Raw genomic sequence first — 26,673 nt, forward strand, 5'->3', positions numbered from 1 at the left:
GCTCGCATGGAACCGGGCCCTCCGGCCGGGGCTACGGGGACAGCGAAGGGCGGAGACGGCAGCGGGGACACTCCGGGGGGACAGGGGACAGGGAGCCGGGGACGGTGCTGGCAGAGCCCCCGGAGCTGTGGCTGTCCCGGTGTGTGTGGCAGAGCTGTGACTGTCCCGGTGTGTGTGGCAGAGCTGTGTGGCTGTCCCGGTGTGTGTGGCAGAGCTGTGGCTGTCCCGGTGTGTGTGGCGGAGCTGTGACTGTCCCGGTGTGTGTGGCAGAGCTGTGTGGCTGTCCCGGTGTGTGTGGCAGACCTGTGGCTGTCCCGGTGTGTGTGGCAGAGCTGTGTGGCTGTCCCGGTGTGTGTGGCAGAGCTGTGTGACTGTCCCGGTGTGTGTGGCAGAGCTGTGGCTGTCCCGGTGTGTGTGGCAGAGCTGTGACTGTCCCGGTGTGTGTGGCAGAGCTGTGTGGCTGTCCCGGTGTGTGTGGCGGAGCTGTGTGACTGTCCCGGTGTGTGTTGGCAGAGCTGTGGCTGTCCCGGTGTGTGTTGGCAGAGCTGTGACTGTCCCGGTGTGTGTGGCAGAGCTGTGTGGCTGTCCCGGTGTGTGTGGCAGAGCTGTGACTGTCCCGGTGTGCGTGGCAGAGCTGTGACTGTCCCGGTGTGTGTGGCGGAGCTGTGGCTGTCCCGGTGTGTGTGGCAGAGCTGTGGCTGTCCCGGTGTGTGTGGCGGAGCTGTGACTGTCCCGGTGTGTGTGGCAGAGCTGTGTGACTGTCCCGGTGTGTGTGGCGGAGCTGTGGCTGTCCCGGTGTGTGTGGCAGAGCTGTGTGACTGTCCCGGTGTGTGTGGCAGAGCTGTGGCTGTCCCGGTGTGTGTGGCAGAGCTGTGTGACTGTCCCGGTGTGTGTGGCAGAGCTGTGGCTGTCCCGGTGTGTGTGGCAGAGCTGTGGCTGTCCCGTTGTGTGTGGCACAGGTCTCGGTGCTCTTGGCTTTCCCTGCCCTGACGCGCTCCCCACTCCCTGGTGGACGAGCTGGCCCTTCCCCCCGATTTCGGACCGCTGCATTGGGAATTGGCTTCAGCTATTTCCTGGAATATGAATTTGTTTATTTTCAAAAGAGAACAAACGTAAAACTCACACAGTAGCTTTGGGTAGGGCGTTTCTTGGTGGAAGAGTGATTTGGATCGTTGAATTCTTGCCTCTTTTTAAGAACTTAAGTACTTCTGGAGATTGCATGGAGCCCAAAAGCAGCTGCTAACACATAAATAGTACAACTGCAAGAAAATCGTGGCCCTGATACCATGGCTTTTACTGTCATGTATACCTCATTAAATGTTTGCAAAGTGAGTGCAAAAGTACTTGCGTTTTGGTTTGGGATTTTTCTCACCTACTTTCCTTTCACTGGGACCTTGTGTACCTGATTAGTCATGCCACTTTGGCTCTTATCTAATTCTAAAGAGTAAATTAATCAACATCATAAACTATGGACCATAGTGATGTGGCTAATAACAGAGTGTACCATCTTTTTACCGAGGTTTGAAGCACTTTAATGGATGGTGTTTCTGGTAGTCGTTTGGTTAACTTATGGCTCGGCCCAACAAAATTTGGGAGTGTGCTCAGCTTTGTGTGGCACGAGCCATCTCAAAAGTCAGATCTCCAGCTGCATTTTCAAACAGCCTCATCGTGCGTGGGTTGGGCATCCAACGCCCAAAAGTTAAAATAACGTATTTAAAAGCCTTTCCTTTAAAAGGAAAAAAACTTGCAGTATTTCTCTCAGTGCTTAAGTAAATACTTACTTTGTAAAAGACACTAAAAACGCTTTGTCTAAAATACTGGGAAAAGTTTATTTTTCAAAGCTAAAGGCAGCAGTTCACCGTGCTATAGGAAATGCTAAGGCTATGCGGTCACCACCTTAAAGCAAAGCAAATCTCCCAAGTTGTTTTCTTTTTGTGTTTTTATTGCTTTTATCTCGAGAACAAAATGTACAATTAAGGAACTCGAAAACTAACGTCCCGCCCCTTCAAACAATGGGCAAACGCAAAAGGAGGCTTGAGCCCGCACTGATGGACATCCCAGTCCCGCGGCTGCAGCGGGGCGAGAATTCCTCGGCGGTGAGCGCTGCAGGACCGCGCGCGGCGGAGAGCGCAGAGCGCAGCCCGGGCCGCGCCGAGCGCCGCCCGCCCGTCCCGCAGCCCCCGGCGGCGCTCGGGGCGGTCCCGGTGCCGGTCCCGGCCTGCTCCGCTCCCCGCGTTCAAACGCCCCCCGCGCTCCCATAGGCTGCGCCGGCCCGGCCGCGCTCGGCCCCCGCCGCCACGACCATGGCGCGGGGGAATCCGCCGGGGAGCGAGTCCCGCGGGCGGCACCGCGCCGCCCCGCGCCCGGCAGAGCCCGCGGGGCCGAGACCGGCCGCGCCGCCGCCCCCCGCTCCGCCGCCGTCCGGGGGTCCGGCTCCTGCGGCAGAGCGGGGCCGGGCGGCGGCGGCGCGGGCGGTCCCCCCGCGGCGGGATGGGCCGTGCCGGCAGTCGGACATGTCGGTGGCTGCGCGGGGGGAGAGGCACGAGGCGGGCGGGCGGCGCGGCCGCTGAGCGGGCGGGCCCGGGGGCAGCGCGGCCGCTCCCGCGCTCCGAGCCCCGGCGGCGCAACCCGGCCCCGGCGCGCCCGGCGCCGCGGGAGACAGACCGCACTTTTATCAAACTTAAGCCTCTGCTCCCCTTCCTCTTTCTTCCTCTCTCCCTCCTCCCCCGTCCCCGCCCCTTCCCTGCCGTCCTCCTCTTCCTCCTCCCCCCCGCGCCCTGGGATGTTTATTCGGGCGGCTGCGTGAGGCGCGGGCGGCGGCGCTGAGTTTCTCTCCCCCGGCCTGAGGAGTTGCAGGCGCGCACACGCTCGCCCAGCTCCGGGGGAGAGAAGGAAACAAAATGTCTGCCAGGGCCGCGGCGGCTTCCACGAAGGTAAGACTCGGGCCCGGGGCGGCCGCGTTCCCTGCCCGCTCCGATCCTGCGGTACCCCCGGCGCGGTTTTCCCGTCGAGCCCGCACCGCGGTGGCCGCGGCTTTAACCCCCGCCCGTCCCGAGGGCAGCGGCTAGTGCGGGGCGAGGGGGTGGGCGAGGCGGGCCGGAGCCTCCCGGCCGCCTTCCCCGCAGCGCTGCCCTGCTGCCCGCCGGGAGGGGCGCGCAGGTGGCCGCACCCCCCCCCGACCCCGGCCCGGGCCGCTGCCCCTCCGGCGATCCCCGCCCGGCCTCACCTGTTGGACGTGCGGGCCCCGGGCCCCGCCGCGGGACGGCTGCGGCAGGCGGGCCCTGCCCCCGCGAGCAGCTCCCGCCGGTGCGCTGGCCGTGCCCTTTTGTTCCAGGCTGGAGCCGGCTAGCAATTAGGAAACATTCAACCGGGAGAGTCCAGTACTGCAGGATTTTTTTCTGCGGCCGCTGAATCAGTTGGGGATGATTGTTGCTGACATACGGTAAACAGCTTTGGGGCGGCAGTAATCCGTCAGAAACTTGTGCCGGTCCTCCACCTGATCCGTAGGTGTTGCCGGTGCAGGTGCACGTCGCGGGTGTGTACTCTGACCTCCCCCGGCGCTGCGCGGCGGTGAGTAATGCCGAGCGGCCCGGCGGCGGAGAGGTGGAGTTAGGAACGCTCAACAGGTTATTTCTCCTCCGCGTGAAATTAAAGGTTTGCTTTGAAACTAGTCCGAATTTGAATTTCGAAGTAATTTTTAGCTTGTGGCGCCGGAGCAGTTGCTCCGGCTTCAGCGCGACGAGTTCCCGTCGTGTGTGTTCGCTGGTGCTGCCGGTGCTCGGCTTAGTGGTGGTTGCTTTCCAGTGAAACTATGTGGTTTCGGTCTGATGTCACTTGCTGGTATGCACTTACTCAGAAGTGCTGTTCTGCAGGCCAAGGTAAAATGTACACCTTGCTGTATTACTACTGAAATACTTCGGCACTTGAGATACTAAATAACAAACTTACGATACTGTTAGTTGGCGATTTTACCAACTCCAGAGTCTTGCTTTCGAGGTGTGTTCGAGTCAACCTCAGCTTCCAGAATGGAATTAAAAGAACTTAAAAGTTAATGTTGACCATTGAGCTTCATGCCTCATTTTGTGTGTGCTTCCAGAGGTATTGTATTACATTTTACCATATACATAAACGCATTTCAACAATAAATGTTTGCTGTTGGAAGAGTAGCTTATGTTGGGTAATATTTCACACTTCTGCTATCACCTAGCTATGGAGACAAATAAAACAAACCTTTTAGCCCTTTTCAAATGTATTTATATTAACAACAAATAGGAGTTGAAGATAAATGTTGTATTAGAATTCTGCTGTGTTAGGGATTGTGAGAAATTGCATCAACTTAAAATTTTCAGATTTTTTTTGTGTAAAATCAGGGTATAAAATTCTCATTTCTGGTTCAAAATGCAGCTATTTAAATTCAGCTATTTTGTGAGGCTGCGGACAAATATTGCCTTCCACGCATGCATGTGCTGTCTTGAAGTGTTTTTCTATTTTTAAATACGGAAGTATATTTAAAGTTGCAGAAGTGTTCAGAAAGTGTATCTGTTTTGGCTGTAGACTGGTGTTAATTGGAAGTTGTATCTTGCCATAGCAGTTATTTGAAACTCCTCCTGCTCGTGGCCATATCACATTGGCCCTTGGAGCTTGCATACATGCATACAATATCAGCCAAACTAATTATACTGAAAGGTGTGTTAATAGAAGAGTGTTGCAAAATATAGTCTCACTGGGGTTTAACTCTTCACTGAGAGGCTTTCAGATTTATGGAAGTCATGCAATTAAAATAGTGAATCTTTAAAAATAAACTCATTTTGTATGCCCTGTGACTGTCAGTGTAAATTCTTAATCTGTCATAGCTTTTTAGGAAAATTATTTCTTAACTTTTTATCTTGATTACAGAAATGCCTTTAGAGACTAGAATCTGATGTATACAGTTCATGTGAGTTTCATTGTCAAAACAGGCTATCCATAGCTTTCAGTCTATGGATAATATTAATTGTATTTCAACCATTAGTTCCTGCTTTCCATTTAGTTTTAATAGTTATTGACAAGGAAATTAAACAGTATTTTGGAAATACTAGACTATTGGGGGATTTCTGTGGTCACATTCCAGATCTTGTTTCCTTTAGTAGCCGGTGTTATCCTTTGGTATCCAGTGTCTCATTTTTGGGGTTGTAATGCATTTAAAAAGCCTCTGTGAATGGTTTTCTCTTAACATTTGCTTAATATACTTTTGAGTTTTGTGTCCATATCCACTGTTAAGTTGGCACACTTGAACTGAAAAAAACAAAAAAAGAAAAAGAATAAATTATTTTTGATTAGCTGAAAAATTCTTATTTGTATGTGAGATAATCTTGGCTGCTGTGATTGATTATGTTACACCCTACTATCAACAGTCTTTAACAAACAGTTTCACTGCACTTCAGTTTTGATTATTTAGCCTTTTCCCCTGCTATGCTCTAAAAGAATGTGGTTTTATTAAGGTGTTATGTATGTGTTGTAGCTGCTGGTAATGTGCAACAGAAAATGGTGGAGAAATGATGACTTGCTGGAAGTTTAATCTGGTTGTGGCTGTTACTGCAAAATTTAAGGGGCCTAATCTCTTCTGATGTCTTTTTAAAAGGTACTAATGGATGCTGTGGGAATGACTATATCAGGGTCTTAGTAATGGGATGTAAACTTTCTTTCTGCCTGTAAGTTGGAGATTCAAGTATAGTCCACATTGGTAAAAAAACCAACCAACCAAAAAAACCAAACAATCACCCCAAAAAGTTTTTAAATTGTAAATATTGGGACAGAGCTTATTGAATCCCTGAGCCCTTTTTGAGTGCTGAATCTGAGTTCTTGAAACTTGCTTCTATTTTTAGATACATTCATGAAGAGTACTTCAGTCTTTCACCTCAGTCATGTAACTAGTTGAATTTTGGTTATTCTAACTGGCTTTCTAGCTCCAGGCATGTGTCTGTTCACTACCCCTTGAACCAGGAGCTGAGAACATACAGTGTTAATGGTTCAAGACCATGTTTGCAGGGACTCCTTGGTTTTCTGTTTTAGAGGGAGTGACCTGTGGTTTTCATAAGTGTGGGTTAGCATTGTACCCAAAATCTTACTTGGAAACACCAATGGGTTGGTTTCTTGTACAGCATATATGTGCAAATGTTTTTAAATGGTTTTTAATTCAGTCTGTGAGATAGCTAAGTTTGGAGCAGTATTTTATTCTTCCCATGTAAGTTTGTATATGGGCACTGTAAAGTTAGATCAGTTCTTTGATTGTTTGTGAGATTCTCCAACTGTAACCACAAAGAAATAAATACATAGAAAACATTTAATATATACAATATACAAAGCATAAATACGTTTAATTTTGCTACTGTTTCTTTAAGTTGTATTTGGACCTTAGTAAATACTAATTTTAATGTTCTGGTAGGTATTTTTCAAAAAATAATCTGTAAAAGTAACTTGTATTTGAGGCTTGGATTTTCATGGATTCATGGTTCCAGTTAGGACTATCAGCAACTTCAACTACCAGATGATATTTCAGCTCCTTTTTTGTATGACTTTGCCTGCAAGGTGAGAAGAGCTGCAAGCTCCAGGCTCTGTAGGTCATTATGAAGTGTATTCTGGAGTTTGCTTCTGGTTCAACGTGCAGCATGGAGATTACTGTAATGTAAACAGAGCTTGAAATCTGATGGTGCCTGGCAACTGGCTCCACCTTTATAGAGTGGAAAATCAGTAAGAGCTTATCAGCTACCAGCTAGCTAATCTTTGTGTTAAGGAAAACGTAGAAATGGGTTATTGTACATCATAGGTACTCTAATGTGCACATTGTGCTACTTGTTAGGTTCTGTGATAATAGTACTGGACTTCTATCTGTGCTAAAAAAAAGCTCAAAACATAATATTTTGAATTTGTGTTTGAAGTCAAGAGTGCTTATTGAGCTTGAATATGTGTGTGTGTTGACACTGCAATGTACCATTGTTGTCAAAGCCTTCTGGGTATTTGTGAAAATAATTGTTTTTTAACTACTCAGCATAAGGTACTGAGTTGGAAACAGAAGTGTAACTAGTCAACTACTCAAGCTCTGAATTGTGCTGAATATGTTTGGTTTATTACTTGAAATGCTATGCAAAAGTATTGTCCATTTCAGGTCAAAGTACTCATCCAAAATCTTTGTATCAAAGTTGAAGTTCTCACCAAGGACTGAAATGTTCACCCATTTTTTGCCAATAAACTTTCAGTGTGAAATAGGATCCTCCTTTCTGTTTTCTTCTCCTGTCCTCTATACCCAGGGGAAGGGCCATGTCTCATGTACACATTGGAGTGGTAGGGGAAAATCTGATTAGTCACAGTATGGGGGGAGTAAAGCCATGTACATGCCCATTTCAAAGTTAATAGTCCCAATGTTTGGTTGGTAACACTGTCAAATTCTAAGTGTCAGTTTGAGTTAAGGGATGCTGTTTGAAACAAATGCTTTCATCGGTTTTGTTATGGGTTAAGAAAAACCTTTGTCCTTTATATCCCCACAAATATTTCTGTGTTATCATGGTATAAATACAACAGATATTAATATCAAACTATGCCCAGTATTTTCTCAGGCAAATATATTACTAATGACTTCTTCACTGAATGTACTGATTAAGCAAACAGCCGTAGGGAAGTCTTAAAATGAATTCCATGATTCTGTGCAGTGTATTTATGCTGAGTCCAAAAAGTCCTGAAATGAAAACACTGTCTTGTCTTATAATTATGCTATTTTAGGGACAGATTATTCAAATATGCACTGTGCAGTCATAAATAGTAGGGGTGCTCTTGTTTCAAGGGGCTGTGACGTGCTTGAATGAAATATCTGAGAAAATGGAGGGGCACATTCAGCTGAATATTTAAGGTCCCTTGGAGGCTGCAGAGTAACAAGTGCTGCTGAGGCCACAAGTGTGGTGACTTGTCCAGGGACAATGCTGTCTGCTTGGTTATCCATGGGATTTTCCTGCTGTGGTGTGCTCTTAAACAGCCCCATGCTCTGTGGGCTGTTTGGGTTATGTAGATATCTGGGCTACTGCAGGGTTGGAGAACTGCCCCAGTGTGTGCAGGACTGGACACTTGGCTTATGTTTGCTATTCCTGACTGTGTAGGATCTTCAATAGTTCCTTAAAGGTCTTTCCTGCATTTACACAACAGGATTTTATTTAGATGCTTGGAAAAATTAACTGTAGTGTTGGTGCTAAAAATTTAAATATTGGATGTACATTTAAAAAGTATTTATTTTCTCAAGAGTATTTGGTAATCTCTAATAGGATTCTTGTTTCCTAATCCATTATAAACAGATGTTCTTCCCTTTTGTGATGGGGGAGGGCAGCCTAAATTCAGTAAGATGATAGCAGTAGGGAGTGTTATGTTGGAGAAGTTCACATTCTTAGGAGAAGTGGGCAAACGTGACCTTTTTGGGCTACATAGGTCATTGTAAGGTGTGTGGTTAACTTCCCATAGCAGAGGAAACAACAGCAGAATTTGGTGTGGCTCTGATGGCCTTTTTGTCTTCCCACCCTCACATACACAAAGTACTGATGTGCTGAAAATAGAAATGGAGCAAAAGTCGGCAGTTTGTTTGATTTGTAGTTCCCAAGGCTTTTCCCAGTATGTTCTGCACTGCAGAGCAGCTTCTCTCTTCCTCACGTTTGCCTTTTACATTCGACTTCTTCTTAGGAACTTAATTATAAAATATTCCCCCACCCTTCCTAAAAAGGCAGTGATGAGTTTTCAACTTGTGATCCTTTGGGACTGTATGGGCAGTTCCTTGCCTAGTTTGAATGGGGTCCAGTTACAATGTCTTCCCCTCTGCCCCACTGGGTCAGCAATCACTTTAACAGATGGCCCCCTTCTCTGTATCCAGCTTAAAAATTCTTGTAAATATTAAATGGACCTGTTCCAGCTATTTACACTCTGGGCTAGTGACTGTTTCTTAGGATGTATCCAGATGGGAGATAGAATGAGTAAGGTGCTTGGAGACTTGTTAATACACTTCAGAACATATGGTCAAGCCTTTGGACATGCTCTGGGAGGTGAGTTTGTTAGGCTGAAATATCATCCACTGCCCTTTCCTGCAAACCTTCTTGGGTCCCTTCCTTGGGCAGCCATGGGGCTCTAGCAGCAGCATTAATGACTGAGCTATATTCAGTATGAATTCAATAACACAAAAATTACTATGAAGTAACTTGTGGCTGAAGAGACACTGCTCAGTTTTTCAAGTTAATTAAAAGGAACTAATAACCTTAAATTATAACCAGAAGCAGTAGAATAATGAAACAGGACAGATTGTGAAATTCGAACAATTATGTCAGTTTTTCTATTACTTAAATTACAGCAGTGGTGACATTGACAAAGGACTGACCTGGCACATGTTGCTATAAAAAGGTATATAAAAACTTACTTAAAAATTAAAAAAAAAAAAAAGAAGAAGAAATTAAGAAATCAAAACAAGGAATATGGACACAGATGCTTTCAGCTTCATTGAAAATATAATAGGTGTAAATTATGTAATCTAAAGATTTGTTTTAATAGAAAGTAACAATTGGAATAAATGTAGCTGTAAAGCTCTAGAAGTTACTTGACAACGTGGTATCAATTAATTAGTTAGCTGTAATTTGCATGGAATCAGGATAGTACCTGGGGCCAATTCTGCCAATTATTGTTTAACTGAACAAATTCCAAGACTTGTAATAAATATGTAATTCATGTTCATTTTGGATGACTGGCTTCCCCAGAATTAAATCTGGGAGAAGGCCAGATCGTATTAACCCTCTCATCACAGGATGTTTGTTTAAAAATCTTTTCATGTCACTTGACTCAGCATTGTTCCTACATATTATTTGGAAAAAATGCTCCTTTTCCCATGAATGCCTCCACGTGAATTAGTTTCTCAGCACAGTGTTAGGTGCCAGGGGTACTGGCTTTTCCTGTAAACCTGGACTCCCAAAATATTTTTTTCAGTGGGTATGAAGATCTTGAAGCCAAGCTTAAAGGCATAGCTTTCTGACAAAGAACTTGTGTTTCCTCCAGAATTGAAATTGTGGAAAGTGATTGGCCATTGCATAGAGGATAAACCTCTCAGTTAATAACCCAGCTATGTAAGAATAGAAATTCCTGGAGCATAATCCCATATGAGAGAACTAAATGCACTTGCATTTTGATTGGGCTTTGCTCTCTATGGATAATGTAGGCTGGATTAATATTCCTAAAGCAGGGAGCATTTAGATAGGAAGTACAAGAAAGGTGTACAGGTTTACAGAAATAATGTTGATGGCTTGAATGAAGAACATGTTTCATCTGAATCAGATGCAGTGCTGTAGAAGCACTCTGTGGGGTTATTTTTTCCAATGCTCATGTAGTTTATTGTGGTTTTTTTTATTGTTGGTAGTTCAGTAGTAAATCCACCCTAGAACTGCCCTGGAAAGTGCTGAGTTTCAGATGGAGGGATCTGTTGTTGAAATTGTTTGAATACCAATGCTAATATGAAAGGTTTTCTTACTTGTTGTGTTTATTTGCAAACAGTAAATGTTTCTATCTTGGGAAAGTGTGTAAGGAATAGCAGGAAGCCAATGATTGAGAGTTTCTGGCATAATTTCTTCTTTAGAATGACCAGTACTGGTGTTTTTTGGTGGTTTGTTGTTTTTTTTTTTTTTTTTTTTTTTCTTCCCCTTCCTGCATGATAAGGGCATCTTTTAAGTCAGTTGCATTATTGGTAATATTAGGGTTGTTTTTCTGATTGCAAACTTAGTTTGGTTTACAATGTGAGATTTATGTCCTGCACTTGAAGTTGTGCTGGCATTGTAGTTTAAGCAGGCAGATGCATTTTAAACATTAATGTGATGTTTTTGCAGCATGTGTTTTGCTGGGCTGAACTTCTGACTGCATTTATTATTTCCATTTTAAAAAAAGTTTTGTATGCAGTAGCTTTAAACATTTTGAAACACTTGTTAAGAAATAAAGAAAACCTTCAAAGATATTTACACTTAAACTATGATAGATGTTTACAAAACTTTGTCAATAGTTTTCTCTTTGTGAGAAGAACAGACTTTGATGTTTTAATCTTCCTTTTTTAAAATTTGTGCATTATTCTGAGTTTTTTGGATATGCTTACAGCGTAAGGGTTAGTGTGTAGCTGACCAAAACATAATACCTAAAATCTTGTCTTTACTGTCCTAGCCCTTCAAGCAATGTAATTATGTTGCTTCCAAGTGATAAGCCAAGGCAATTTACAGATTACTGGAATGCTTGAAAACACTGACCTTTCAGGTCACTCAGAGCACTCCTATTATGCAGAGATTGCTGTGGCACTGTTGTAATGTGCTGGCCTGTCACATGCTGACTAACTTGCAGAAAGCTTTGATGCAGCTGTTTTAAAAATGCTTTTGCTGACTGATAGGCACTTAGGCTACTGCCTGTGAACAAAGCCAGCTCTCATTCCATGCTTTTAGCCCCCATTTTCTATAACAACACTTCTTCCCTGCTGACTACGCACACAGCTCTTATCTGGGCTCAATTGTTGACTTGTCTCCATTTAAATTGTATTTGTATTAATTTTCACTTCAAAAACAGTCCTGTGTGTGAGAGATGCGGTGTGTGGTTTATTCAGAGCTGCTGCAAACAAACAGCCTTGAAAAGTTCCTGCGGTGGCTTTAAAGAGTGGGTGGATTAGGGAGAAGAAAGTGTGTGTGACCGGGCGGAGCAGGGAGAGAAGGGATTAAAAAACAATGGTCCTTTATTGATGACAAGTACAGTGGAAAGGAGTTTACTGCAATATATTCTATAGTTTGAGCGCTAATGTCTTTTCTTGAATTGGTGTGAAGAATAAGAATTTGACAAATTTAATTTTTTTTTTTTAATGTCTGAAGCTTAATAGGCATCATACATGGTAATTATACCAGTACCTTCTTCAGTATTAGACACAGGACTAGAACATGAATAGAGGTTAAGATGACTTGATTTTTTTTTTTGTTTACTGTCTTTTATTTAGTTTTATTAATAGTTGTTAGATCAGGTAGTGCCTGAATTGTATGAAGGGCAAGTTTAGCAATTCACTATTTAATCTTTGTTTCCAGGCATATGTTCATATTTAATATATTCTATTGGTTGTCTGTATCTCAGATTCTAAGCCTGTTAGAGTTTCAGTGCATTTGGATCAAAAGCTAAGCATCTCTGTAGTCTTCTGCTGAGAAGTGTAAAATAAAGAGGTAACATGTGATTGATACTGTATGCATCATATGTGGCATTTTATATAATTCTGAGCTTCTGTTGTACAGTGTGGCATCATTGTCCCCTTGTTTGGGGGGAGTGTGGCATTAGGAATTCAACTGTTTACTGCAATTACACTTAAATGCAAACTGTTACACAACCTGTGCCTAAAATCTCTTGAAGCAGCAGTGTTGTGTATGCAGGGATAAGCACTGGTGTACTTAAAATTGCCTTTGCTCTTTGACCCCGTAATATATAGTGGCAGGGCACTAAAACATAAATTTCAAGTTGTAAAAGAATGTAATATATTTTTCCTACTATAACAAAGCAGTGAAGAGAATAGAGTGAGTAATGATTTTACAGCAGGAGACTAGCAGAACAGTATAGTTACATATTGTTTTGTTTGTTGGATGTGAGCTCTGTACTTGTGGTGATTGGTAGGACAAAAATAATTGGGTTTTGTGTATGTTTTCATATGTAATTTCACAGAAGACAACTTTTCCACTGCTGAGTTCAACATGTGTTAGTCTGGATTGACTTAAATGGCACAGTGAGGCAAAATAGGAGGCATAATTTACACCTGTTGATAATGTTGCAGTATCTTTGAGAGAATTACATTTCATAATAAGTGACTTCTGAAGGTGAACAAACAAAAACGAGTGGAAAAGATACAATTAAATCAATAGATTGATACAAGAGGTACAGATTTAGATATTGGCACCGTACTTACTTTTCTCCTGCGATTCATTAGAAGTTGCATGGCTGTGAAGATATGACTATTATCAGTCAAGCTTTGAAAGCCTTCTGGCTGGAAGTTTTATTTTGCTATTCAATTCTTGCTTTAATGATAAAATTGTTCAACAGCTATCTTGGCTGGAACTGCTCTTTCATGTCTCACCTTTCTGATGAAGTTTTTCACTGTTTTTTGTCCTCACTTATTTAGTCTTTGGGATTTTTTTTTCAAAGAATACTCTAGATTGAATAGTTTCTCCAAGCTGTGGTCTTCTGATAGGTTTTTCCATTGAACTGACTCATCAAACAGATTTGTCTGGTGTCCTGAAGCTAAACTTTTCTAGTTTCTTACTCATTTAGGGGGATGATCCTTTGAAAAAAACTACAGCTTGCTGAATTTGCAGGTTTGTAGATAACTCAGTTGCTTTCTTCCCTGGTATCTCATTCTCAGTGACAGGTAACTTAATAGTTTTTTGAGGCAACAGTTAAATGAACTGAAGCTATAATCTGTGATAAACAGGTAATTCACCAAAATTATACAGGCTTTTCAGCTGTTAACCAAGTGCTTACCCGGTTTCTTCTCCAGCTGGTTGGATAAACAACTAGAATGTCATTCATACTTTTCCATTTCAAAAAATGTGCTGAGTAAACGAAAAAGACATCTGCCCATTAAGCACAGATGGGAAATACTTGCTAAGAGGTGGATTTGATGGGTAGCATCTCTCAGTAATTATGTATAGACTTTTATTTTTAGTCTTTGTGTTCAGAGTTCCTCTTCTGAAATACTCTACGTGCTTCTCATCTTCAGCATAGCTTGGCTTGCAATCAGGGATTAATCTTGATGAAATTATGATGACTGAGGGAGAGAGCAGCTTCTCATAGGTCTGGCTCTGGTTGAGTTACTGCATAGTTGATTTATTTCAAAGTTGAGTTGAATCCTTGGTGAACACGTCTTGGTGTAGTGATTAGTTTGGGATTTTTCACTTGGTGTCTTATCTGTGCAGAATCAGAACAATGTACTTGAACATAATTAATTTTTCTGTTTCCATTTCTAAAAGATACCAAACTGGCTGCTCTAGAAAATAATTTGTGATGTGTATTAGTCACTTAGAGCAGAGTGTAAAGATAGTTCTTCAGGCCTGTACAGTAAGGGAGACACCAGCAGTTTCACTGTAAAGGCAATTCTAAAAATGCCATGGCATTCTCCTTCTATTCAACCTGCCAGCAGAAAGCTTTTGGTATTACTTACAGGGCTGGTGTCTAGATTTTTATTGTCAGACATACATAATGGCTGTCAAACTTCTGCCAGTATTTACTGGAGTTTATTTGTAGCTTTCTTTGATTCCTGAAGTTTTATATTTTGTTAGTGAGTGGTAAGTAGCCTGTGTGCAATTTTTTCTTCCTCTTCTCAGTATTGAAAACAAGTCTATGAAAGTAACAGACAGGCATTTAAATAAGAGCATTACTTTTGCTTCTGTTGGGTGATTTTTTTTTTTTTTTTTTGCAGACTCCTGTAAATGGCTCCATGTTCTTTTAGCTTGCACTGGGTAGATTAATTTTTTTGGTGGTAGCAAAAAGAGCCTCTAAAATGTATTATGGAACAAATGTAAAGTGAACCCCCTAAAAAGTAAAAATGCTTTGCAATCTAACTTTACCATTCTATCAGCCTTGTTTAGGCTGAGTTCCAAGGGCAAGCTTCAGATACTACAATTCTGTGTTTTGGTGCTTATCACTTTCTTGATGAGAGGCTCAGATTTCATTGTGTAAAAAGTGTGTACCCAGTGCTAATAGCAGTAGCAAAAGAAAAGCCAAACTGAAAATATGTTTGCATTGTATCCTAAAAAAAAAGAACCTAAAATACTGCTTTTGAAAATTATTTCAAAGTTGCACTGATACTTTCATTTAATTGTCCAGATGCAATTGTGTGTTGTGTGTAGGTATGTGGGGCTGTAGGTTATTTGAAGTAATGATGGTAATCTGTTCTATGGCTAATGCTTTACTAGCAGCATTCCCTCCAGTTTGGAGAGAGGAGCAGAAACTTTGCACTTTTGCACTTCTGTGAAGTGTCACTGGCCTCTGGTCTCATGAAGTTTGAAGTAAGTGCGTCAATAATCTGCACTATTGTTATGGAAAAGCAGGTGCTGCCTTTGATCTCCTGAGGGTGAAGGTGGCCTGGGAGCACTGACTCCTCAGCTGAGATGCACTGTCAGGGGAAATGTTACCAGTCTGAGAAATGCACACAAACTGATAATTGTACATGCTTGTGGAACCTTAGGGATGTTTCATTTGTCAGGAATTAGCAGCTAAAATCCTGAGGTTACTGCGTAGTTGCAAGATGTAAAGAGAGGTGGAATGGGAAAAGAGCTTTTAGGTACAATTTTTTTTCCTGTATTGCCTTGTGAAAACTTGGTTCCATAAAAAAAAGGTCATGAAGCAATCCTAAAAATATGTTGGTGATTTATCCAAGGCCCATGTTGTCACAAAATTGGCCTTTTGCATCCTTTACTTGCAGATGCCAGTAGACACCTGAGGATTGGGGTGCTGGTGGTAACATCCAAGGGCAGGAGTGTGGGACAAGTGAAATTCTGCTCTTGAAAGAATTTGTTTAACTGTGAAATTAAGTGACATTGTTTTATGAGTACCTTCTCTCGAGAGTCAAGGTGCTGACTCACATCAGCACCATTGATTTCTTTTTTTTTTGTGGAATTAGATTGGAGTTAATGCACAGCAATTTGAACAAGTATTTGCTGAGGGGGAAGTACAGCTAAGTGGGATTTCTGTTACTCTTTTCTTTGCTTCTTTTTGAACTTTGTTACTCTTGAGGTGGATTTATTCTCTTTTGTAAATTAAAGTTTTAACTTGTTCTAGAATGTGAAACTTAAGGTAACAGATGTGGCAAGACTTAGATGTGTATCATTTATTTCCCCTGGTGTGTAGCCTTTTTGTTATTTTCTTGGAATTTATTGCATTCAGAATGAAGTTCAATAGAGCTGCTTTCTTTAGCACAAGGAGTGTGGGGGCAATCCAGGGATGAGATAAAGGCTGTGTAAACTTGAGTGTGTTTTCAGGTTGCAGACTGGAGTGTCAGGTTATAGTTTTGCAGATTTTCCTTCTTGCAGTTTTTAATGTGAAGTGTAATCAGAACAACTTTAAAAAATAAAGAAATTTGCTCTTGTTTAAGGGCTTTGGGTTTGCCAACTCCATAGCTAGAAGATGCAGTTCTGTAGAAGGCCAGTGCATGTTTTAAAATAGCTTTGATCATTTCTGCCCACATAGTTTTCTTACATAGTTGGGAATGTGCCTTTCAGAGTGGTGATGAATGGACATGATGCAGTTTTGGTCAAGAATATAATCCTGTATCATTGATGAATAGAAGTTAAGTGTCATGTGGTTAAAGCTATTGGTGAGGCAGTTTGTCTCACTTAAATGAGTTTATTCTTAATTGCTGGTGTAGATACAAAAGTAGTTTCTTGACCATTTTTACAGTCAACCTTTGGCTTTCTGTGTGTGGCTCTTTTTTCCCCTTTGAAAGGATTGTGTTTTTAGGTCTAATTGGGCTTTTTTGTCACCTTAAAACTCAATTGGGGAAGTGGAAGGTTGAGTTGAAACTGCAGAAGGCAGGCCTTGAAGCTATTTGATCTGAAAGATTGTAATTTTAGGCAATTTAAGCTTTCTCGATTTGCATACTGGGTATTATGTAAAATTCAATGTTAGTTCATCTACAGTGATGGAAATAATTGTAAGTCTACCGAATGGATTTTCATGAGAAGAATTGCTTTTGAAGTGTGCTGTTTGCATGATATGCATAAGGCAACTTGCTGCTAGGAAGTTCTAATCTGCTCAACAATTATTCCTGTTGAGATGTTAGTGACTTCTCTCCTTCCATTCCTTTACTTTGATGTGTAAACAGGAAAGAAAGAAATCCTAGCTGTATGTCTGTAGGGTGGGATGGGAAACAATGTGATGGTTATGTAAATCTGAATACCTGCAGAGGTCAGTTCGAAGCCTCTGTACAGTAATTACTCTGTCATTTTTTCCCAGTGACTGTAGCCAATGTCCCTTCTGCCCTTTGTGAGGGGAGGGAAGGGAGACTGGGTGTTGGTTCCTGACTCAGTGAGTGAGAAATGGCTGGGATAGTTCTTCAGCCTGGGGTTCATAGGAATTCAGCTGTTTGCAGTGGGATAAGGATGCAGTCTACAAAGGAGAAAACCAACCCCCAAAAAACAAGAACATGGTGTTTTTAAAAAGTGCTTAAGTTGGTATGTAGTGGTTTGTATCCAGCTTTTCTGAAGAAGTCTGGTTGTGAGCCACTGGTGTAGTGAAAGGCAGTGATGGGACTGGTGCCAGTAGTAAATCAAAGAGAATTGTCATCAGGGCAGCTGATGGTGGTGATTCAGACCTGCTTTTAGTGCTTCTTGTCCAGTCTTGGCTCCCCAGTGGAGCTGGTTTCCCTGCTGCTCTTTAAGATGAGGAGTTATGATAGAAATAAAAAGGTGTTTTGGGTGGCAGGGTCACCCCTATTGCTGCTGTGTGTCCTAATAAGGAAAAGGAAAAAAGGGTGGACATGTCCTACTGGTTCTTCCTGCTTGCTGATTCTTCTGGAGCTGCTCTTACATTCTCCTGTGCTTGTTAGTGACCTGGACTCCTGAAGAGAAAGGAATAGATCCCTTTAAAACAAAAGGAAAATATCAATAAATTAGAAGGTGGAAAAATATGTATGTGTTTTCTATAAAACATGCTTGTAAATCTTTGGTAAAAATGAGGTTTCTTTTGCCTTCTGAAATGAAACATCTGTACTTTGCAAATATCTAATAGTATAGCCAGGATTAAGAGTTAAAAAAATAATCCCACTCTCCAACTGGCTGTGAATAAGCAATTGTGTTACCCATGAAAGCAGCAGAGAGGGTTATCAGAGTGTCTGCAGGTATGTTGTTATATGGGCAGTGTTTCTGCATTCATAGTCAATGAGTAACCCACCTGCTTTTATTTTGCTAGCTTCCCTGCTGATCCTTTCCCATCCCAAGAAGGCCATCATCAGTGCCAGGCTGTTCCTTGTTTCAGTTCAGGGTAGCTTTTTGAATAAAGGAGGTTCTCTGTGCTGAGAATGAAAATACACTTAAGCTTCAGGCTGTTGCTGCTCCTTAACCCTTTTTATTGCTGAGTAGTGGCCTCAGGTGCTGTGTTAAGGAGATATTCTGTATACTCAGGCTGACAGCAGTTTGCTCCAAGTCCCCTGGCTGCTGTGCCTTGCCTCAGTTATCTTGTGGGACACCTCTGCACTTGGTCCACACAACTGAATTGCTTTTTCTTAGACCCCATTCACCTCTTTGCACACTCTTTGGGAACTGAACCTTCATAATCACTTTGATTTTTCAGAGTAGTAGTGGATAAATTTCATTTATGTTACATAGACACTAAACAAAAAGGGTATAAAGCACTGATGAAAATGAAGGTGTTGATTGAGCTGTAGGAAGATGCTTCCTGGGATGTGTGAGTTCATCTGCAGGTCTGTGGGCTGCTGAATGCAATGGAACAACTTAGCATAAAAAAGCAAAGGACTTTTCACCCCCATTCTTCTCCTGCACTATATTATTCAGAATTTAAATACTGGTTTTACTGACTAACACTTCTTAGTGTCTTTTTCTTTCTACACCTTCAACTTATTACCTGGTTTTGAGTTCTGTCAGAGCTATGTTTCTCACTTTTGAGATTGAATGCAAGGACAATTGTAGCATGCTATTTTTTTTTTCCTGTGACACCTACTAATCATTAATGTGTTAGCTTTAGAAAGAGTTTATTCAGCAGGAAAATCCTGGAACAGACTGATGTGCATATAAGTAAGGAGAGACTGACACTTCACAACTGTCTTCTAAATGTAGTAGTTTGTCTGCTTAAGCAGATATTTCTTCAAGGTACATGTTTTCAAAAAACAGACAAATCCATTTCATTGTGAAGTAATATGGAAGCTAGATGTTAATGGAAGGGCTAGTCCTTTTTGCTGAGGAAAAAGGAGGTGTTTTCTGCTTTCTACACTTCCCTGATAAGAAAGTTTAGGAATATTTACCTTCCTGGTAGGTGAAAAAGCCTTTTTTGAATGCTGTGGTGGTGTTTGTTACCTTGTCCCCCAGTCTGAGTGTCACGTCCATCTCCTGCCAGGGGGGTATGGCTGCTCTAGTTCTCATTCTGTTCTCTCCCAGTGACTTCCTGGACTTGTTTCTCTTCCTCTCTCAATTCACAAGCTCTGCATTTGCAAGTAAAACAGAACCCTGCTGTGTTCCCTGTAACGTGCTTTTGAAGCCAAACTATTTGTTACCATTGTGTCCTTACTCCAAAGTCACTAACAACTTCTAACACAAGAAGTTACTCTTTTTCAAGAAACTGTAAGACTTAACATAATTTACCCTCTCTTCCTTTGTGAACTCCTGTGTTTCTGTATTCTTGATTTGAGACTTGCTTTCTTTGGATGTGTGAAGTCAATGTGAGCTCATGGCTGTACTGTGTTCTGAAGATGCTCTAGTAGCCATGTGACTGCTAAAATTGAATTTTCTTAACTGACACCCAAGTTGAGGGTGGGAAGATGCCATCTGGGTGTGTGGTTGTTCAGGTTAGGGAAGGACACTTCTCCTGAAGTTTCTTACTGAGAGTGGTTGGTTGAGATTCAGAGAAAGAGATTCTGTACCTAAAAGCAGGGCAGGGGTGAAAGTCTCACTACCCAGTGATGTATTTCTTCATACTAAGATTCAAGGGGTAAAATATCAGGGAAACACACTCCCACCCTGCTAATCCTGCTACTACAAAAATAGTTGTCAGCTGTTTCCATGAGGCAAAATGCAGTGTGTGTGCATGTTCAGAACACCCGCATTGCAAATGTTAATTTTAGAAGAATTTGGTAAATTAACTACAGAATACATAGTTTTTCTGTGACTATGTTGGCTTTAAAAAGCTAAAACAAAACAAGTGATGCCCTCCCTCCACCTCAGAATTTTAAAGAGAAATTAACCTATACAGGCTACTCTTTTATTGTCACAATGGGAGATATCAAGGCTGTTATTGTAACTGGAATTGCAATGCAAACCTCTTAAACATTTATTCGTACTTGTAGAAAATCAGCCTGGCTCTGTCTTAGTGGGATACTGTTGCTTGTCCTGAGGCTTTCATTTGACATATCTTCAGAGTATAATGATCTAAAATTTATATGGCTTGGTAATGATTCTCTAATGATTCTTGGTAATGATTGGGTTATGATTCTCTTGATTAAAAGCAAGGTGAGAGGCATTCTATCTTCAGGTGAAGTGCTTGAATGCTTTGATTGCTGCTCTTATGTCTCCATTCATGTTGGTAATTTCTTGGTGGACATATCTTGTGTGCATTTTGGCTTTGTATTTTTTAAATAAGAAGCCATAGTCAGAGAAGACTTATTTATGCTTCTTATATAAAGCTAATACAGTATCATTTCACTTTCTTTGATATGGTACTGTGCTCTTCTCCTCCCCCATGGGAAAAGCCAAACTGGAGTAACTCCAGCTGATGTTCTTGAGTGATAAAACACTAATACCAAGCTGTGTTTAAGGGTAGAGATGGAGGTTGTGTCTGCAGTTGGATGATTTGATTTGGTTTCAGAAATGTGCTGGAAATGTGACTTACATAGAATCACACAGTAATTAAGGTTGGAAGGGACTCTAGGGATCAGCTAGTCCAAGTCTGTGCTCAAAGCAGTTCTCACCAAATCTGATTTATAGAATAATTGCAGAACAGTGAGGTCAGACCATCTAGAGCTCAACAGAGCTCTGGAGATCATCTAGTCCAGCTCCATACTGAGAGCTGGGTTAGCTGCAGGGCTGCCAAGGATCTTGTCCAGATCAGTTCTGAGCACCCCCAAGGCTGATGTTCTGTGGCCTTCCTGGGCAGTCTGCTCCACCATGTCACCACCACTGTGGTTTTTAAACAAACCCAGCAGGTAGGTAGTGTGTGACTGGGATTTGCTGCTCTAAGCTGTGTCAGTTGCTGTGAAACTGGTCCCAGCTCTGTGCACTGCTGAGCTCCTCTGGTGCACTTCAATTGGACTTATTTCCCTTGGCTGGGAGGCTGTAGTTTGATCTTTTACACTCCCAGGACTGCCTTCTGAACTTTACCAGGAGCAGTTGTTGGAGTTGAGATGAATTGGTGGGGATATGGGTAGCAATGAGCATATAAATGTGTGTAACACTTGCACAAGATATGAGGGAGGGAATATTTTTGAGGATGGCAGTGTGTGCTGCTTAAGCTGCCTTTTTTGTGATAAAATAATTGCTTCTCAAGTTGAATCCTAAGATTTAAACAATTTAAATATTACATGAGTTCCTTGAAGATCTTGGTTTTGAAATGATACCAAAAAAATCAAATTTGAGGTAAATAATGAGAGGATAAATCCTTTCAATTGCATGTTAAAATTTATACTCTAAATTAGGAATCTTTAGGTTCTGATAGTACTGACCTAGGTAAGTATGGTAGAGAAATGGCTTAAAGCAAAAGCAAAGTGCAGCTTGTCTGTGCTTCTCTGTGGCAACATCCCTTGCTGGGGGGAGAAACATGGCTTGCCACTTTGCTTTTTTAGCTTCTCTGTTCTATGTGGTTTTGCTATCTTTTGCTAGTGTACTGGCCTGGAGTAGTGATCTGTGAAACACTACTGCCAGTACTTGGGAGTTTGTGATCCTGTGTGGTTTCACTGCCAGCTGGAAAGCAAAATGGAAAGAAGCAAAGCAGAGAAGGATCCCAAGCTCTGAAGCACAATGTTCCCACGCCTCAGCCATCAGGAGCTAGCAAGCTTTGCTTGCCTGCTGGCTGATACTGTCACCAGAGTGTTTGAGTGGTGTTTTTCATCTGAAATAAGTTGACCTGAGATCATTTGAGTTGTATCTGCATGTGGGTCTTGCATTCTGGTTTGTTTTGCCTTATTCCTGAGTGTCAGCCTTCTGCCTTCCATGGATAATGTGATTTACTAGGCCTGTGTCATAAACACTTCTATAAATACTCAGATTTAACTGGATCTGTAATCCAGTATTTAATTATTTAACTAAAATGCAGCATCCCTCCAAAATTGTGCATACTGTTCTTGATTAGGGCTTTTTTGAGAGAGAGCTCTAACATTTTTTGCATTGAGCAGCAGTATCACCAAGCAAAAGGTTTTATGGTCCTGTCTGTGATGTGTGAAGCTTGGACTTAAAAGGCCATTCTGGAAAATTGAGTCATGCTGAACAAGCTGGGCAATACATGGATGTGGTGAGTTAAATGCTGACTACTTTTTTAGCTTGGAGAGAACAGTGCCCAGAAGTTGGAGCAAAAATCTCTCTTGTAGAAAAATTCGTCAAGAAAACTAGTGATTAGGGAATGTTTTTAGATACATGCAGTATCTTTATGTTCAAAAGGCAGTCACTGAGCTTTGGAATTCTAGATCAGAAGGTAGTGTCTTGCAGAGTGGCACGTGGTTTTGGAAGCACAGGCAGAATTGAATGGAATGGTTAATCAGCCTAGTTATTGTTAAAATCTACATGTATGTATTTAGTTCTACTTTTCCTTCTCAAGGTTGTTCTTTATGATTTAAAGATGACTTATGCTGTTCAAACTGTCCATGTGTACTGTTGTAGAGACTTTGTACTTCCAGAGTGATCTAAATCAAAGTAGACTCATTTTACTGACATGCAGTGTTGAAAATTCTATGTTTTTTTAAAAAACTTGGATTGTGCATTGTCATCTGGAAAGCAGCTTTTATTGTGGTTTTCCTCAGACAGACTTTTCATGAGGTGGGCTGTTTAATATAGGTGAATGTTTGGGAGGAATGAACTCTTCACTAGAGCTTTGAGTCCAAGGTATCAAATGGAAAAAATTTACAATGAGTGCTGCTTTTACTTTTCAGTGGTTACTACCTATGCTTCAGAGAATAAGGTTTATTATTTCTGTTTTAAGAGATGGTTGATGTCACTTCTGTGGATGTACACTCAGAAGGTGAGACTAAAGGCTGGTTTCTCAGCTTTAGTGATTCTGTGAAGGAGTCCTTTAGTTTGTGTTTTCTCTTGCATTTCCCACTGCTGTGTAAAAGAGATAATCAAATAAACAACATGCCCCTGATGCTCTGTGGCAGTCCCTGAGTCTAATCTGATCTCTTGATTCTTCCCTCAAAAACACATTTAGGGAAACAGTCCTCCTCCTTGGAAGGAATGGTGATCAAGTGGAAAACTAAAGATACAGGCTGTTGGCAGAGTGCGGGGCAGACCTAGCAGGGCAGTGGGTGGGATTGTAGCTGTAGCAGTGCAGTGGTGACCCTGCCCCAGTGCTCCCTCCTCCTGACTGCCTGCACTGCTCCAGGAGTTGGCTGCCAGTGTTTGAAATACCTCCAGTAACTCTAAGGTTCCCTGTAGAGAGGCTGTGGTGCATTGTGTATGTGTTAGACTATGGAAGACAAAGCTCTCCTTTCAGTTGATAAAATCAGTCAGATAATGGGATTCTGACCTCATTGCACTAATTGCTGGTGAACAACTGTTAAAAAATGGGTCCCCTGCCCCCAGTCAGCTGAAGGCTTTTATGATAGGACAATTGGAGGGAATCTGTTGGAATTTAAGGTGGCTGTAGTTTAACTAGGCAAGGACAAAGGTGAGTGTCTGTAGGAAGTCATCCTGGTCAGTGTTGGGAACAGCACTGTGCTGCAGCTGAGTGCTGAAAGATGCTGGGAGTTGGGAAATGACCTCTCATTCCTTCTTCTGGGCTGGCTGAGGAAGATGCTGTTTTCTTTTCTTATACTTCCTCAGGAAGCTGTGTGTTTTGGATATTGATTTTGATTATGTTGATTTTTAAGTGAATGATAAATATCACTCCCTAGATACATAACTCACTGAAGAAATTCTTATAAGAGTTTCAAATTCTAATCGTTTTGATAAGCACTTCTAATTCTTCTTCCTGTAAGTGCAATCAAAATGTACTGATCCTGCATTTAACCTTTAGACCTTGGAAGTTCAATAACATCCTACTGCTGAAATGGACATCCCCAAGAATAATGGAAAATTAGTTTTAGAAACTAAAGAGAAATGCAGCAAGATGGGTGAGGTGTTTGTATGTCTGGTGTGTCATTCTGAAGAGGAACTCTCACTCTAAATAGAATATTACAGATAATACTATATGTAATATAGTGTTTTTTAGTGTATAGAGAGTAAATACAGTATTTTTCTCTTTTTTGGCACAGCCCAATACTAGTTCATCCTTCTTGATTTTTGTGTCTTGAATAAGAACACTGTCAGAGTTATGGGGTTTTTTCAGGATAAATAGGAATGTTTTTTGACATGAGCATTTTATTGTAAGTATGGTGTACACAGCATGGGACTGCAAGCTTGAAGCAAAGCCTGGTGTTCTTTACATGGCTGAATTTGTGATCTGACCATTCACTTCTTGTGGTTTGCACGCTGTGGTTGAAAGAGCTCACAGATACCTTTCCTCTCCCACTGTGTTCTGTGAGAATAAGAGCAATATCCCCCCTGAGGCAGCAGAAGCAGTTGCTTCATCTCATTGTCTTCAGGACAGCTGTCAGTGCTGATCTGCAAAACCAGGCTGGTAAAGATGCTAAATGCAACTTACTGCTTCCTACAGGAGGTTCCTCTTGTGTAGTCCAGAGGACAATCTGTTTTAGGTAGATATCTAGATATTTTCTCTGAAAATGCAATAATCTCCTTGATATTAGGAATGAATGGCAACTGTAAATATTAACACTTATATTTATCAAAAATTACTGTTAAATTTCACTGAGAAATAACATGATTAAAAACTCACTTGACCTCATGTCAAAATTTGATCACAACTGAGAAAACAATTCCTTAAAATCTGTCTTGTCATTCAGAACACAATTCACTTCCTATGAAAAGCAGTTGAGTTGAAAAGGGAACAAAAATTCCCCTATAAGTCCCCCTAGACTTGGAAAGAAATATTGGGAAACTATTCTGGTTTGGATTTCAAGTATTTCAAGGCTCTGGCCTTAGTATGAGCTGAGGTCTAGAAATCTAAAGTGTTAATCTGCAAGAAGCCTGCTCTCTGGAGCTTGCATTATTTTAAGGTAGAATACATTTTATAATACAATAATAATACAATTTATAATAAGGTAGAATACAATTTAATAATTTCTGTGGCTGTTGTTTGAAGCTTTCCAAATGTGAACTGAAACTGTCTTCTCAAGCCTGTGGGTGGCTTCAGTGCTGCTGCTGGCAGCAGCTTTTTCACCTGCAGTGCAGGTAAACTGAGCAATGCTGTTTGTAACATCACTGCATTGCTCAGTTCAGAAGCCAGGGCTTTGTTAGGCTGGTTTTTCCTTCAGGATGCTTGAAAGAAAACCATGTGTGTGGATGTGCACACATACCCAGGTATATGTGAGAAGGTAAAAGGTGGATGGAAAAAGGCATGGTATAAAAAACACAAAAAACCATCAAATACCCCATCCCCCCACCAAAAAAAAAAAGGGAAGAAAAGCAAAAAGCATTGCCCTTGAGAAGAAGGAAATAAATATGTTGAGAAGGGGAAGAAAAAAATATTTGTTTTTGTTTGAAGGATACAAAATGTTTGTATGAAGCCCACAGAGGGAGCTTTCTGAAAAGATGTTTACTTTGAAATGTTTATTTCTCAGGGCAATTCCAAAGATGAAAGAGTTGAACAAGATTTGATGTTTCCAAGATTTTGAGCAAATGATAAGTTTCATAACTTCTATATTGATGAATTTGAATGTCATGTATGACTCTGTCCTTTAAATAGTAATGAAACACCCAACTCACAAAGACATCCATTTCCCATATACAGAGCTGGGAATTGCCTCTAAAAAGGCGTTTAGGATGAGCTTAAGGAAACTTTTCACTTTAATAAAACAAAAGCAATAAATAAAATAAATCATAAAATAAATAACGGGAGTTATGATACCATTATTCTTTTTATTCTTAATATATGTGCTCAGTTCTGGGCTCCTCAAGAAAGACAAGAAGCTGCTGGAGAGGGTCTGGCATTGGCCACAAAAGTGATGAAGGTCTGGAGCATTTCTTATGAGGGAAGAACTAGACTGAGAGGGAAATCTCATTAACTCATATAAATAATCCCCCAGGCAGGTGCCAGGAGGAGGGTGCCAGACTCATCAGTGGTGCCCAGTGACAGGCTGAGGAGCAATGGCCATAAACACATTAATTGTTTCACCTCAGCATGAGGAAGAACTCCTTTCCATGGAAAGTGTCAGAGCACTGGAGAGCTGCCCAGGGAGGGTGTGAAGTGTCCCTGTCTGGAGCCATTCCAAACCCACCTGCTCCAGGTGACCCTGCCTGGGCAGGGGGCTTGGACTGGATCATCTCCAGAGATCCCTTCAAGCCTTAAAAATTCTGTGGTTCTGGGTGATTCTGTGATGTAAAGTCATTGGTAATGTAGATGTTGGAGTTTGCAACGTTGTCCACTTGCATTTCAAAGGTATTAAAGAGTCTCTGTTAAATTATTAGAACTCTAGTTTGGGTCATTTTAGTATTCTCCTATATTCCAAGTATCTGGGTGTTAGGCTATATATATTTCTCAGTTCCTGCTGAGTCACCTTGATTTCTCTTAAATTAGTGGTGAATAGCATGAAAAAGAGAACACTTTTGAGTATGTGATGCCTAAGAGCAGCATCACAACAGGGACCTCAGCTGATGGTAGCACAGGCTCATTCTTCTGCCTCAGTTGTCAGTGCTGAGT

The 26,673-nt window shown here is 41.7% G+C and overlaps 1 protein-coding gene across 5 annotated transcripts in view; it reads left to right on the forward strand.

Moving 5' to 3' along the window:
* The first annotated feature begins 2,655 nt into the window (after positions 1 to 2,655).
* The window catches only part of TJP1 (tight junction protein 1), a 64,103-nt gene continuing 40,085 nt past the window's right edge, over positions 2,656 to 26,673 (forward strand). For 2 of the 5 annotated variants that reach the window (XM_079318490.1, XM_079318491.1), the window contains exon 1: positions 2,656 to 2,933. In XM_079318490.1, the coding sequence (XP_079174616.1) occupies positions 2,901 to 2,933 (33 nt within the window). In that variant the 5' untranslated portion in view covers positions 2,656 to 2,900. The remainder of the gene's footprint in view (positions 2,934 to 26,673) is intronic. The other 3 variants (XM_079318489.1, XM_079318493.1, XM_079318492.1) reach the window with 3 other exon arrangements.

Source organism: Erithacus rubecula (assembly GCF_903797595.1).
Source record: "Erithacus rubecula genome assembly, chromosome: 14".
Lineage (NCBI taxonomy): Eukaryota > Metazoa > Chordata > Aves > Passeriformes > Muscicapidae > Erithacus > Erithacus rubecula.